This window comes from Mustelus asterias, chromosome 5, assembly GCF_964213995.1.
Source record: "Mustelus asterias chromosome 5, sMusAst1.hap1.1, whole genome shotgun sequence".
Lineage (NCBI taxonomy): Eukaryota > Metazoa > Chordata > Chondrichthyes > Carcharhiniformes > Triakidae > Mustelus > Mustelus asterias.
The window spans coordinates 16,556,945-16,572,014 of NC_135805.1; the positions used below are offsets into that span (position 1 = coordinate 16,556,945).

The window sequence follows — 15,070 nt, forward strand, 5'->3', positions numbered from 1 at the left end:
CTCAAGGCCATTAGTGAACCAGATGGGTTTTTGCAACAATTGACAATGGTTTCATGGCCATCATGAAACTTTTAATTCCAGATTTTTATTGAATTCAAATTTCACCATCTGCCATGGTGGGATTTGAACCCAGGTTATCAGAGCACTGGGTCTCTGGATTACTAGTCCAGTAACAATGCCACTACACCACCGCCTACCAATCCACCTAACCTGTACATCTTTGGACTGTGGGAGGAAACCGGAGCATCTGGGACAAACCCATGGGGAGAACATGTAAACTCCACACAGTCACCCAAGGCCGGAATTGAACCCGTGTCTCTGGTGCTGTGAGGCAGCAGCGCTAACCACTGTGCCGCCTTCCTGATGCATCTGCCATGGCTCAATGAGTAGCGCTCGGACCCAGAATAGAAAGATCGAGAGACTTGAGGACAAAAAAATCTAGGCTGACACACCAGTGCTGCATGGAGGGAGGAGTGATGTGGAGATGCCGGCGTTGGACTGGGGTAAACACAGTAAGAAGTCTCACAACACCAGGTTAAAGTCCAACAGGTTTATTTGGTAGCAAATACCATAAGCTGACGAAGGAGCAGCGTTCCGAAAGCTTATGGTATTTGCTATCAGATAAACCTGTTGGACTTTAACCTGGTGTTGTGAGACTTCTTACTGGAGGGAGGAGGCCAGCACTGCTGGAGGTGCTGATGTGTCAAACAGAGGCATTGTGTCTTGTTTGATAATGTAAAAGATCCCACAGCAGTATTTCGAAGAAGAGTTTGAGAGGACGCCTCTGGTGTTGATAGCAGTATTTATCCCTCAACCAGCATCACTTAATCCAGTTATTTATTGTTTACTGTGCACTAGTTAGCTACAGCACTTCCTACATTATAGCTTCAGAAAACTTAATTGGCTGTACGGGATGTCCTAAGGTCATACAAGATGGTATTGAAGTCTAAGTCCATCTGTTTTGCTACTACATCACATGCTACCACACAAACCCTAATTCCTCGACACTCTTCACTTCTGTTTTGTAACCACAAATTAATTTATGTTCTACACAAGTCAAATCAGCCATCCTCTGTATCTTCTAATTGCTGAATGTGAGTGTGACGCTCAAAGCGTTACATTTTCAGAGTCTTTAGTTTATGTGCACATGTGTGTTTCAGTGTATCACAAAAACGAACTGCTGTGGTATTGCCAGTGACTTCGACAGGGGGAAGAGCACTCAGTGACCAAGATTCAAATTGCGATCACCCAAACTATGATAAAAGTTAGCTTGAGAATCAGTTGTCACTGTTGCTGAAATGATTATTTTCTAGAAAAGGGAGAAGCTGGCAGGAGTGTTTGCATATGTTGGTGGCTGGTTTTACAGCTGTGTTTTGAGTTTTGTGTGTGTGGGAACTTTACTAGTATATGAACATTTAACTGTTACATCTATAAAAGACAGCTGCTGCTATAGTTACCAGTGTGTCACTAATTGCTTTTTTTTTAGGCTTGTTGCCAGACCACAAACCTGCCCTGCCAGAAGGTCATGTTCCAAAAAAACAGAAGCCCCACTTAAACAGGTAAGTGTCTTTATTTGATGCGAAAAAAAAGGATTGCTGAGGTTAAAAGAAAGCACAAAAAACAACATTGTCAAGACCCATGGAATTCTCTTACTGAGCAATGATTGCGGGATGTGGATTGAAACAAACCATATTCCTTAGGAAACCTAAACGCTACAGCGCTCTGCCTCTGCAACAAGTCCATTAAAAAGCCACTGGACCTTTCAGTAAATGGTGTTCAGGTGCATTTCGCCACAAGACTGCAGAACCAGGATGCTGATGGTGGTCTGAATGTTCTAATCATTGGGCTGTGGAACCAGGGTACTGGACTGGCTGCACAGTGGTTAGCACTGCTGCCTCACAGCGCCAGGGACCCAGGTTCAATTCTGGCCTTGGGTCACTGTCTGTTTGGAGTCTGCACATTCTCTGCGGGGTTTCCTCCGGGTGCTCCGGTTTCCTCCCACAGTCCAAAGATGTGCAGGTTGGGTGGATTAGCCATGCTGAATTGACCCTTCGTGTCATGGGGACTAGCAGGGGGTTACTGGGATAGAGCCTGGTGGGATTGTTGTTGGTGCAGGCTCGATGGGCTGAATGGCCTCCACTGTAGGGATTCTATGACTGTAAATGGTCAAAATCCTGCAATTTCCACCCTGGCGGTATTGTGGATCAATCCACAGCACATAGTCTGCAGAGATTCAAGAAGGCAGATCACCACCACCTTCCCTAGGGCAACTAGAGATGGGCAATAAATGCTGGCTCAGCCAGCGACGTCCATGTCCCACAAAGGAATAACAAAAATGGTAGTCTTCATGGTTTAGTAGCAGATGTGACACTAGTTAGGCCTTAGCTTGAATCTCACCTGGACTACTGCTCCCAGTCCTGGGCTCCACACTTGAGGAAGGATGTGAAAGCATTTGAGAGAGTACAGAGGAGCTTCACGAGAATGACTCTAGGAATAAAGAACTGTAGCTACGAGGATGAATTGGAGAGGCTGCGACTGTTTTTCTGGGAGAAACGAAGGCTAGGATAAATCATGATGGGGGTTTTCAAGATCATGAGGGGTACGGACAAGGTAGATAGTGAGAAACTGTTCCCACTCAAGACAGCATCAAGAATGAGAGGGCACAGATTCAAAATCATTGGTAAATGGAGTAAGAGTGATGTGAGGAAAGATTATTTTGCTCAAAGGGTGGTTGAAGTCTGGAACAAACTTCCTGAGGCTTTGGTGGAGGCAGGTTCAATCGAGGTATTTAAAAGGAATTGGATATCTGAAAAGAAAGAAAGTGCAAGGATACAGGAATAAGGTAGAGGAATGGGACTGGCTAGAATGCTCTTTCAGAGAGCCAGTGCAGACTCGATGGACTGAATGGCCTCCTTCTGCACTGTAAAGATTGAGTGACACTGTGGAACCAGGAAACTGGACAGTAAATGGCAGCCTGACTGCTTTAACCAATAGGCTGTCGGACTATGAGTATTGACATAGAACATAGAACAGTACAGCACAGTACAGGCCCTTCGGCCCTCGATGTTGTGCCGAGCTTTGTCCGAAACCAAGTTCAAGCTATCCCACTCCCTATCATTCTGGTGTGCTCCATGTGCCTATCCAATAGCTGCTTGAAAGTTCCTAAAGTGTCTGACTCCACTATCACAGCAGGCAGTCCATTCCACACCCCAACCACTCTCTAAGTAAAGAACCTACCTCGGACATCCCTCCTATATCTCCCTCCATGAACCTTATAGTTATGCCCCCTAGTAACAGCTACATCCACCCGAGGAAATAGTCTCTGAACGTCCACTCTATCTATGCCCCTCATCATCTTATAAACCTCTATTAACTCGCCTCTCATCCTCCTCCGCTCTAAAGAGAAAAGCCCTAGCTCCCTCAACCTTTCCTCATAAGACCTACCCTCCAAACCAGGCAGCATCCTGGTAAATCTCCTTTGCACTCTTTCCAGCGCTTCCACATCCTTCTTATAGTGAGGTGACCAGAACTGCACACAATATTCCAAATGTGGTCTGACCAAGGTCCTGTAGAGTTGCAGCATAACCCCACGGCTCTTAAACTCCAACCCCCTGTTAATAAACGCTAACACACCATAGGCCTTCTTCACGGCTCTATCCACTTGAGTGGCAACCTTCAGAGATCTGTGGATATGAACCCCAAGATCTCTCTGTTCCTCCACATTCCTCAGAACCCTGCCGTTGACCCTGTAATCCGCATTTAAATTTGACCTCCCAAAATGAATCACCTCGCACTTATCAGGGTTAAACTCCATCTGCCATTTTCCGGCCCAGCTCTGCATCCTATCAATGTCTCTTTGGAGCCTACAACAGCCCTCCACCTCATCCACTACTCCACCAATCTTGGTGTCATCAGCAAATTTACTGACCCACCCTTCAGCTCCCTCCTCCTTAACGTGTTTGAAATGTGGAATTTGCTACCACATGAAGTAGTTGAGGGAAATAGCATAGGTACCGCTCAGGGAAAGAACAAAGAAAATTATAGCACACGAACAGGCCCTACGGTCCTCCAAGCCTGCACTGACCATGCTGCCCGACTGAATTAGCATGAACTAGCACTGAATCAGCAAGCTAGCTAAGTGCACACGGGAAAAAGGAATATACAGATCAGGCAAGATAAATCTGAGGAGGGGGGAGCTGATGTGGAGCATAAACACCGGTGTAGATCAGCTTGACCAAGTGACCGGTGTGTATGAGATAAATGCTGGCTTGTTCTAACTCGTAGAATTATAGAATCCTGCAGTGCAGAAGGAGGCCATTTGGCCCATTGAGTCTGCACCGACCACAATCTCACCCAGGTCTTATCCCCATAACCCCACCACCCCACGTATTTACCCTGCTAGTCTCCTTGACACTAAGGGTCAATTTAGCATGGCCAATCCACCTAACCTTCACAACTTTGGACTGTGGGAGGAAACTGGAGTGCCCGGAGGAAACCCATGCAGACACGGGGAGAATGTGCAAACTCCACACAGACAGTGACCCGAGGCCGGAATTGAATGCGGGTCCTTGGCGCTGTGAGGCAGCAGTGCTAACCACTGTGCCACCGTGCTGCCCCTGACGTGAGAAAAGCAGTATTATATATTAGTAGCGCTTTTGTTTTGCTGATATTTTACCCCCAGTTCAGTATAACTGGTAGGGTATTGGAGATGATGGACAGTTAATGCAGTAATCATCTTTGTGGCCTGTTTGCAATCTGTGTGCTTGCCTCTGTAGGCAACTTGCTGCTTTTTTAATGCTTGAATTCTTCGATTGAACCACAAAATGTATTTTAGCCTCTGAGGGAAAAGCACAGCAGTAGGAAGTATCCCCAGGCGTTTTGGATGGCTACCCAAGTCAAATGGCAACGGACACTTCTGGAGGATGCCAGCCCTCAGGGATATTAATGCGTGCTGTTTCCGCCACCCTATCTCCCCACATACTTTCAGTTGCTAAATGATAACTGAAGTTGTATACACCTTGCCGAGCTGACAGATATATTTCATAACATGCTTTTTGCAATCAGCTGGAGGCCGTACTTGGGTGGTATGTAGTTATCCAGTTGGAGCATTGCTTGTATTCTAGTCGAGTAGGTCCAATGGAATAGCCTTACCCAGCACCTCCTGGCTGGTGTCTGTCTGATCAAAGAGCCAGTGGTTCAGAGCAGGGAGCAGTGTTTTTATTTTGTTCTTGACTGCATCACTTTATTTTCAACTGTATGCTTTGGGTGCTGACTTTTTTTGGTGACCGTCTTGCATTTCCCCCTGCTTTGTGTCAGCTCTGGCTGTCGTAGCGTCGAAGTTAGATTGAAACTGAAGTTACGTGAGACAGATGTGTTGTTTTCTGCCTAGGCCGCGTTTTGCATTCATTTTTCATGCACTGTTAGATGAAGCCCTTCCGTGCCTTATCACATCTGTAACTCTGAAACTGGCCAGCGGGTAGCGTGAGAGCAGCTGAGGGTTATCATCCCCCCAGATCTGTCTTTTCCTACTCCCCTCCCCATGTGGGAAAACATGAAAGCATGTTGTGGGAGGGTTAACTGTTGCAAATTTAATTTAAATTAACTTGATGATAAAATGAGAAGCATGAGGACTGCTCTTTTCTCCATTAGTGTAATGTCAGAATTATGATCTATTTCCTTGGGACCTTTAATATATTTTCTAATTGATTTCCTAATTCCCTCAAGTGATTGGCTTTGATGCTACATCAACAGCCATTCACAGTAAAGTGTCCCAAACCAACATTGTATAGGTGGATTAGCCATGCTAAATTGTCCCTTACTGACCCAAGATGTGTAGGTTAGGGAGATTGTGTAGGTTAGGGAGATCATTGGGTAAATACATGAGGTTATGGGGATAGGGCAGGGGTGGGCCTGGGTAAGATGCTCTGTTGGAGAGTTGGTGCAAATTTAATGGGCTGAATGGCCTTCTCCTGCACTGTATGGATACTATGGGGAAAAAAAGTTCTCAAATCCCGTCTGAATCTCCTGCTTCTTACTCTAAAACTATGCCCCCTCGTGATTGACCCCTCAACCAAGGGGAACAGCTACATCTTATTCACCTTGTCCATACCCTTCATAATCTTATACATCTCAATCATGTCTCCCTTAGCCTTCTCTGCTCTAAAGAAAACAATCCAAGCCTAACCAGTATCTCCTTATAGCTCAAATGTTCCATCCCAGGCAACATCCTGGTGAACCTCCTCTGTCCCCCCCTAGTGCTGTCACATCCTCCCTACAGTGAGGTGACCAGAACTGCACACAGTACTCCAGCTGTGGCCTAACTAACGTTCTGTACAAGTCTAACATTACCCCCTTGCTCTTATACTCTGTACAACGACTAGTGAAAGCAAGTGTCCCATGTGCCTCCTTAACTATCCTATTCACGTGCTCTTCCGTTTTCAGGGATCTGTATGTGTTTAGGGTTTTTTGACAATTGAAGATAGTTCCATGGTTACTATGACTGATGCTAGCTTTTATTCCAGATTTATTTAATTAACTGAATTTTAAATTTCCCCAGTTGCCATGGCTGGATATTGAACTTGTGGCCAGAATTTTACCAGCCCTGTGGAGGTAGTGGGAGTTGTGGGAGCATGGAAATTTGGAATGCAGAGGGTAGCGTGGGCTTCCTGCTGTGTTCCTGCCCCCAGGCTAATTTCCCAGGAGCGGGCTGAGAGTGGAATCGGCCGTTTGCCTGCAGGAGGCTTTCCGGCGATCAAGCTTCAACTAAGAGCCGTTTCCATCCAGGGAGGCAAATTTCTGGACATCGCACAGGCCACCCACTCTGTCAGGAGGTCCAGCAGTCGCATTGGAGGCAGCTTCACATGAGTGGTCTGAGCTGTAATTCTCAATGCTCGTGTCCCAAATCAAAGGGCATGCCTTTGAAGCCAGCTCAGAGTGACTGATGTCTCCACAGCTGCTATAGCGGATATGATGGCAGCCGCTCTTCTCTCTCTGAAGGCATCTCCATTGCACTGTTGCTGGTCCTGCAGTTGACCCCTGGGCAATGCCCGCACTGTCAAAGGACACACTGAATGAACCTCCTGACCCAGGCTGTCATCCTCATTTAGACGGGCTCCCGCCGGCAGCCTGTTAATTCTTGATCCTCCGCCGTCGGAACGGAATCTGTTTATAATGTGTGCACCTCCTCCTTTGCCACTTTTTCTAAAAAGTTTAAAGTTTATTTATTAGTGTCACAAGTAGGCTGACGTTATCACTGTAATGAAGTTACTGTGAAAATCCCCTAGTCGCCACACTTCGGCACCTGTTCGGGTACACTGAGGGAGAATTTAACATGGCTAACCAGCACGTCTTTCAGACTGGGAGGAAACCGGAGCACCCGGAGGAAACCCACGCAGACACGGGGAGAACGTGCAGACTCCACACAGACAGTGACCCAAAGCCAGGAATCGAACCCGGGACCCTGGTGCTGTGAGGCAGCAGTGCTAACCACTGTGCCTAAGTACTTGTACAAAACCTGTTGTGGCTCTCTGCAAATATTTTATTTTCCCATACTCCCTTTTTGGCCTCACTGTTTTTTTGTTGTCTAAATCTCCCTTGTCTTCTTGTTTGATACTGGCCCTAGTTGCTGTTGCAAATGGTGGCCACATACCCCGAAACCACTCTGTTGCCTTCAAGGTTTTGTAGTTGTTTTTTCATCTGCTAATTAACTTTTTAAGCAGTTCACCGCTACCAATCAACAACTTACCACAGCAAACTCCACAAGAACAACTTGCAGCACTTAAAATAAAGGAATTCATTGCAGGGTGCTTCAGAGATGTAAACAGAAAGAAATATTGGGGGAGTTGGTGTGAACACCCATCTACTTTGGTGGCATATTTAGCAAGTGTCTCATTGAGGGTTAAAACTTGAAACATTGCTGCTTTGCCACCACAATCTGCTTTCAAATAAGATCCATGTTTTCTTTTGATAACTATCACATTCTTTGCCTTAACTTGCAACATTGCCTCCAGCCATAGTTCAAAACTTAATCAGATTTGCTTATTAGTCAATGGGTGCTCTCCTGTGTGTTATGTATGTGCACTTTTCAGTCAGCCTCTGAGAGAAGTTAACTGAAATTTGCCCGTAGCGTCCGCAACATGCAGTTTATATTGAAGTCAATTATGTTACAACACACAATCTTAAGTTACATATTTGCTTCAAATGAGCCACAAAGATGCCACAAGGGAGAGATTTTTAAACGTCAAACGGTGATAGTGAGATGTTGGAAGGAAAATGTTCCCTCCCTGGGGGAGCAATCCCAAGCACCATTAACCATCAAACCTTGTGTGTAGGGTTTTTTCCTCATTTGAACCTATCTTGGTCTGAACGCAGAAATCTCACCGGATGATTTTTGGAGGGATTCTTAAGGGCGCGGAGAAGTGAGTTCAAAGCAAGTCACTTTCACTTTTGGGTGGCACAGTGGTTAGCACTGCTGCATCACAGCGCCAGCGGCCTGGGTTCGATTCCCGGCTTGGGTCACTGTCTGTGTGTAGTCTGCAAGTTTGCCCCGTGTCTGTGTGGGTTTCCTCCGAATGCTCCGGTTTCCTCCCACAGTCCAAAAGACGTGCTGGTTAAGTGCATTGTCCATGCTAAATTCTCCCTCAGTGTACCCGAACAGGCACTGGAGTGTGGCGACTAGGGGATTTTCACAGCAACTTCATTGCAGTGTTAATGTAAGCCTACTTGTGACACTAATAACTAAATTTTAAAACTTTACTTTCAGTGCATGTTATTTTAAATTTGATCTGATTTATTATTGTCACATGTATTAGCATACAGTGAAAAGTATTGTTTCCTGCACGCTATACAGACAAAGCATGCCGTTCATAGAGAAGGAAATGAGAGAGTGCAGAATGTAGTGTTGCAGTCATAGGGTGTAGGGAAAGATCAACCTAATGCAAGGTAGGTCCATTCAAAAGTCTGACTGCAGCAGGGAAGAAGCTGTTCTTGAGTTGGTTGGTACGTGACCTCAGACTTTTGCATCTTTTTCCTGACGGAAGAAGACAGAAGAGAGAATGTCCAGAGTGCGTGGGGTCCTTAATTATGCTGGCTGCTTTGCCAAGGCAGCAGGAAGTGTAGACAGAGTCAATGGATAGGAGGCTGGTTTGCATGATGGATTGGGCTACATTCACGACCCTTTGTAGTTTCTTGCGGTCTTGGGCAGAGCAGAAGCCATACTAAGCTGTGGCTGTGAATAGTCAGCAGCTCGGTCAAACAGTTACCTCAGTCCATATCAATGCAGTCAGACCTTACACTAGGTAAGGTGGGGAGGTGATGGTATTGCGGTTGATGAAAGGGAATAGGTCAGTAGAACCAGGAGGTAGATTGGGCCACAGGGATAATCTTTGGGAGCATGTTTCCTTATTCCTTTATCTTGCTGAAGGTTAACGAGGAAAACCCTGCAACTCAGTAGCATTTCTTTTCCTACGGAGGAAGGAAATGAGGAATGACAGTGCTGAGCCTCTGGGTTTAGGAATGATTGCTTGTGTCGTTCGCTGTGCATTCCATGCTGTTAGCATAAATGTGCATTTATTTGTCCCATCACGTACCTTAAGCTTGGTTCAGGTGGCAGACACTTTTGTTTCTGAATCAGACGATTGTGGGCGCACGTTCCACTCTGCACAGACTGTGTTCCAACTCTATTATTGAGGCTTCCAAGTCTGCTGTTGCGGACAGTGTTCCAATCATTAGGAATCAGTCCTTTCATGACATGATAAGGTCATGCCTGCCACTTCCACTGTTCCAAGTAGATTTTAAAGGTCCCATGCTACTCGAAGAGAATCATAGAATCCCTACAGGGCAAAAGGAGGCCATTCAGCCCATCGAGTTAGTATCGACCACAATCCCACCCTCTCCCTATCCCCATAACCCCACATATTTACCCTGCTAATCCCTCTAACCTACGCATCCTGGGACACTAAGGGGCAATTTAGCATGGCCAATCAACCTAACCCACGCATCTTTGGAATGTGGGAGGAAACCGGGGCACCTGGAGGAAACCCACGCAGACACGGGGAGAACATGCAAACTCCACACAGACAGTGACCCAAGCCAAGAATTGAACCCGGGTCCCTGGCACTGTGAAGCAGCAGTGCTAACCACTGTGTAAGGTGAGTTCTGCTTGTGTCTTGGGCACATTCTTCCCTCAACTCCAGCACAGACTTAATTATTCATCTAATTGTTATTTAAGGGATCTTGCTGTGTGCAAATTAGCTACAACATTTGTTCCCTTAAGTCTGCTCTAGTGTACTTGACTGTGAAGAGCTTTGGGAGGTATTGAGGAATGTAGATTTTTTTTTAACCCTGTAACAGTTGAAGTTATGATGTGGAGATGCCGGCGTTGGACTGGGGTAAACACAGTAAGAAGTTTAACAACACCAGGTTAAAGTCCAACAGGTTTATTTGGTAGCAAAAGCCACACAAGCTTTCGAAGCTCTAAGCCCCTTCTAGGTAAGGTGGGGAGGTGATGGTATTGCGGTTGATGAAAGGGAATAGGTCGGTAGAACCAGGAGGTAGATTGGGCCACAGGGATAATCTTTGGGAGCATGTTTCCTCATTCCTTTATCTTGCTCTCACCTGAAGAAGGGGCTTAGAGCTTCGAAAGCTTGTGTGGCTTTTGCTACCAAATAAACCTGTTGGACTTTAACCTGGTGTTGTTAAACTTCTTACAGTTGAAGTTTGTCAGCACCAAAGACCACGATGGGTGTTCTGAGCTTTTCTCTCTATGTACCATATGACGTGTTTTCCTGCATGTTAAAATCATGGTTCAGTGCACGTTCCTCCTCATCTAAATCATTCTTTTCCAGGATCACAAAACTGTGGAATTCCTCAACCCCTTCCTGCAGTTTTTCAAATGCTTTCCAATTTCTTCTCCGGCTAACTGGTATTCTGCACCGTGAGCCTTTACTGAGAAGAACAAAAAAAAATCCTTCATAAACGTCAGTCCTTTTCAAAAGGGACCGATTTCCTGTTTACTGTTTATAAACTAAATTATGTGTTTATGTGAAAATGGCCAACAGCGTAATCTCTTCCGTACCTCGGTATCAGTTTAACACTAGTCTTTCTTCTTATTAAGCCTGAAGTAGTTCACATCTCCCTTCGCTAAGCTTGAAGAGTGAATCCTCTATGCCCTAATATTCATTTTCTATGCCAACAGCGATTGGTATTAACAGAATTATTCGTCTCTCTCCTGTGCTTCCCTTTTGAAGTAAATTATATTTGCTTGCTGTTTTTGTGCCTCTGGACCACATGGTACTATCTTGTGGACAGAAAACAACTTGTTGATGCAATCAGCTGCCTGCCCTAGGAACACAATGCTCTTTGTCCCTGTACAGAATTCTTGTTTTGAAAAACAGATCATCAGTAGACTTCAAACTGGGGCAGAAACTAGAGATTATTTTCTTGCTTCAGATGATTTCAACAGATGGATCGTCTTGTAGGTTGGACTGATGGAGTGAATTTTTAACAGAGAACATGGCCTTTCCTCCATGCCTCTCCCATCTTCCCCCGCTGAAAAATTATAGAATCATACAGTGTCGAAGAAGGCCGTGCGGCCCATCGAGTCTGCACCGACCACAATCCCACCCAGGCCCTATCCCCTTAAACCTATGCATTTACCCTACCTCTGATACTAAAAGGGGCAATTTAACATGGCCAATCCACCTAACTCGCACATCTTTGGGAGGAAACCGGAGCACCCGGAGGAAACCCACGCAGACACGGGGAGAATGTGCAAACTCCACACAGACAGTGACCCAATCTAGGAATTGAACCCAGGTCCCTGGAGCGGTGAAGCAGCAATGCTAACCATCATGCTACCGTGCTGCATGTTGACAGGATGTTAAAATCATGGCTCAGTGCACGATCCTCCTCATCTAAATCATTCTTTTTCAGGATCACAAAACTGTGGAATTCCCAAGGGAGAGAAACAAATAATTCTGTTAATATCAATCACTGTTGGCATCGAAAATGATTATTACTGAGTAGGGCATAGAGGATTCACTGTTCAGGCTTTGCAGAGGAGATGTGAACGTTAATGTCTTTGGGAAGAGATTGTATTGCCAGCAGAAAGAATGGGTTTGAAAACATGAGAAAATTCAGCTGAAGATGGGGCCATTCAGCCCATCCTGGGTTGGGTGTCACACTGCTTCCAACCTCAGCTGGCCAGTTCTGCGATTCTGCAATTCCATTTCCCGCTGCATCCTATCACTTGCTTTTAAAGCTTCAATGGAGCATTTGTTTGCTTTTATTAATATATGTTAGTACAATGTATTTCCTGTGAGATGGGGGTGGCATGGTGGCACAGTGGTTAGCACTGCTGCCTCTCAGTGCCAGGGACCTAGGTTCAATGACTCCCAGAGTCCAAAGATGTGCGGGTTAGGTGGATAGGCCATGCTAAATTGCCCCTTAGTGTCAGGGAAACTAGCTAAGGTTAATTCATGGGGTTATGGGGCGAGGGCTTGGGTGGGATTGTGGTCAGTGCAGACTCGATGGGCCAAATGGCCTCCTCCTGCACTGTAGGATTCTATGATAGCACAGGTGCCAGAGTGGGTCTTGAATCCGCTCTCTTCTAGCTCTGACAAGAATGCCACTAATTTTCAAATCCTGACATGTAAGACTATCCCAGAGAACCTGGATCGACAGTTATCTCAACAAGAGGTGATTTTTCTCAGTGGGTGACTTGAGTAAGAAAGGCAAAGATTGATGGGGATAAAAGAGAGATGAAAAGACAGTCAGAAAGGCAAAATCTGCATTTTTCTGTAGCGCTTTGGTGCCAGTACATTAGCCTGACAGTACTGCAATGTGAGGATTCATCTCTTCAGTGTATTTTTCAATCTTTGTACAATGGTTCCATCTTGCCTCTTTCTGTAGTGCAGCTGAAGAGAGATGAATGTTTGAGGGAAACATGCTCCCAAAGTTTATTCCTGTGGCCCAATCTACCTGCTTCCATATTTACCTCTGCAATCGATTTTTACCCAGTTATCTGGGTCGCTGCTGCTGTGTCAAGAAAAATGACAGACTTCTAAGGAACATTCTTGTCATGCCTTGTGATATATGGTTTGCGTCAGCTCAGTGGTTCCAAGGTGCCTGTTGACACACAGTGTTGCTTTCAGCCGCAGGCTCTAACCATGTCCAATTAATAGCAATATTAGTGCGGATTAGGTCCAGTTTGTACAAAGTGCTGCCTTCATGTTGAATGACATTGTTGTGTACATATATCATTCCTTTGCTAACTTAAGTGTTTTTAATCTTATCGTAATATCTCAGACCTTGGCTGTCTGTGTAATGACTTTTCATGTCTAGATTTTCTTGGCACTGCAGAGCTGTTGCAGAGGACAAGAGAACTTTGGTGACTTGTTCTGTGTGGGGCAAAACTTAGTGTGGAAGTGAGAATCTTTGCACTATCCAATACATCTTTTACTTTCTCCAAAAGGGAATTTTTTTCCCTTGTTCCCATTTTCCCAGTGTTATTATCCAGATGAGGGATGCAGCCCTGGGGATTGCAAAACTTCTTCATGTATCCAGTGATGAGTTAGGCAAGTATTACCAGGTCAGTTGCAACATGAGTTGGATGTTTGCAGATTGTAGATGCTTGTAGAGTAAAACTCCCTCTGTTCTGCCCAGCAACATGCACTAAACCTAAACTCATTCAAGTGCCATCTGCTGTACCAGTGTGTTATTTTCATACCTGAATCACAACCAGCATTTTGATGTCTCTCCAGGAAAGGGATTTGCTTCTGTATGGACAGTTTGTGCTGTGGGATTGCATTGCTGGCTTAGATTTTGATTTGATTTATTCTTGTCACATGTATTGGTATACAGTGAAAAGTATTGTTTCTTGCGCGCTATACAGACAAAGAATACCATTCATGGAGTACATAGGGAAGAAGGAAAGGGGAGGGTGCAGAATGTAGTGTTACAGTCATAGCTCGGGTGTAGTGAAAGATCAACTTAATGTAAGGCAGGTCCATTCAAAAGTCTGATGGCAGCAGGGAAGAAGCTGTTCTTGAGTCGGTTGGTACGTGATCTCAGGCTTTTGTATCTTTTTCCCAGCGGAAGAAGGTGGAAGAGAGAATGTCCGGGGTGCGTCGGATCCTTGATTATGCTGGCTGCTTTCCCAAGGCATCGGGAAGTGTAGACAGTCATTGGATGGGAGGCTGGTTTGCGTGATGGACTGGGCTACATTCACAACCCTTTGTAGTTCCTTGCAGTCTTGGTCAGAGCAGGAGCCATACCAAGCTGTAATACATCGGATAAGGATGCTTTCTATGGTGCATCTGTAAAAATTGTTGGGGGTCATAGTAGACATATTGAATTTCCTTAGCCTCCTGACAAAGTAGAGGCATTGGTGGGCTTTCTTAACTATAGCGTCGATCTGCCTAATCTCAAAGAACAAAGAAAATTACATCCCAGTAACAGGCAAAGTCTCACTTGGTCTCTGTTGCTGGAGTTTTCTCGCAATGCAGAACGCTATAGGTGTTTATAACTTGCTTGAGTATAAGGCAACATCCATCTGGCGGATGTCCATTTGGATGAGGTGTAAGAATCTCCTTAAGATGAGGACATTGGAGAGAAACGTAAAAGGCTGATAATTAATTACCCGGACTTCCGTTAGCTAAAATCACCAAGATCCTCCGTGACATGATGCCCGTTTGGTGCAGTCTGTACAAGGTTTTCCGGTTGTCAGTGTTTATACATAAACCCCTTTGCCTCCAACTGCTGTTGCAGTGTTGCTTCGTCCATAATAGCTTGGATTTATTGCCATTACTCCCACTGGATATCTATCAGTTCCACAGATTGCAGTATCAGCTGCAAATATCAGCTTAACAGGCTTGTCGTTTCACACTTTTATGCTTTCAAACTTTGCCGAAAGCTGAAATCACTTCTGCTGTTTTCTTTTTTTGCTGCGAATGGCCTCTTGTATTTAATGGTCTGTGAAAAATTCAGCAACAGCCCAATTTCCATCCACATTTGTGCTGCTCTCCAACTTGTTCCACCTGGTTTGAATTTCTGAATGATGAAGTACTTTGCT

The 15,070-nt window shown here is 45.2% G+C and overlaps 1 protein-coding gene across 1 annotated transcript in view; it reads left to right on the forward strand.

Annotated features, from left to right (window-relative positions):
• The window catches only part of mrps18a (mitochondrial ribosomal protein S18A), an 85,762-nt gene that overhangs the window by 43,199 nt on the left and 27,493 nt on the right, over window positions 1-15,070 (forward strand). Inside the window, exon 5 of the mRNA XM_078212222.1 lies at window positions 1,487-1,559. Coding sequence (XP_078068348.1) covers window positions 1,487-1,559 — 73 coding nt within the window. The remainder of the gene's footprint in view (window positions 1-1,486; window positions 1,560-15,070) is intronic.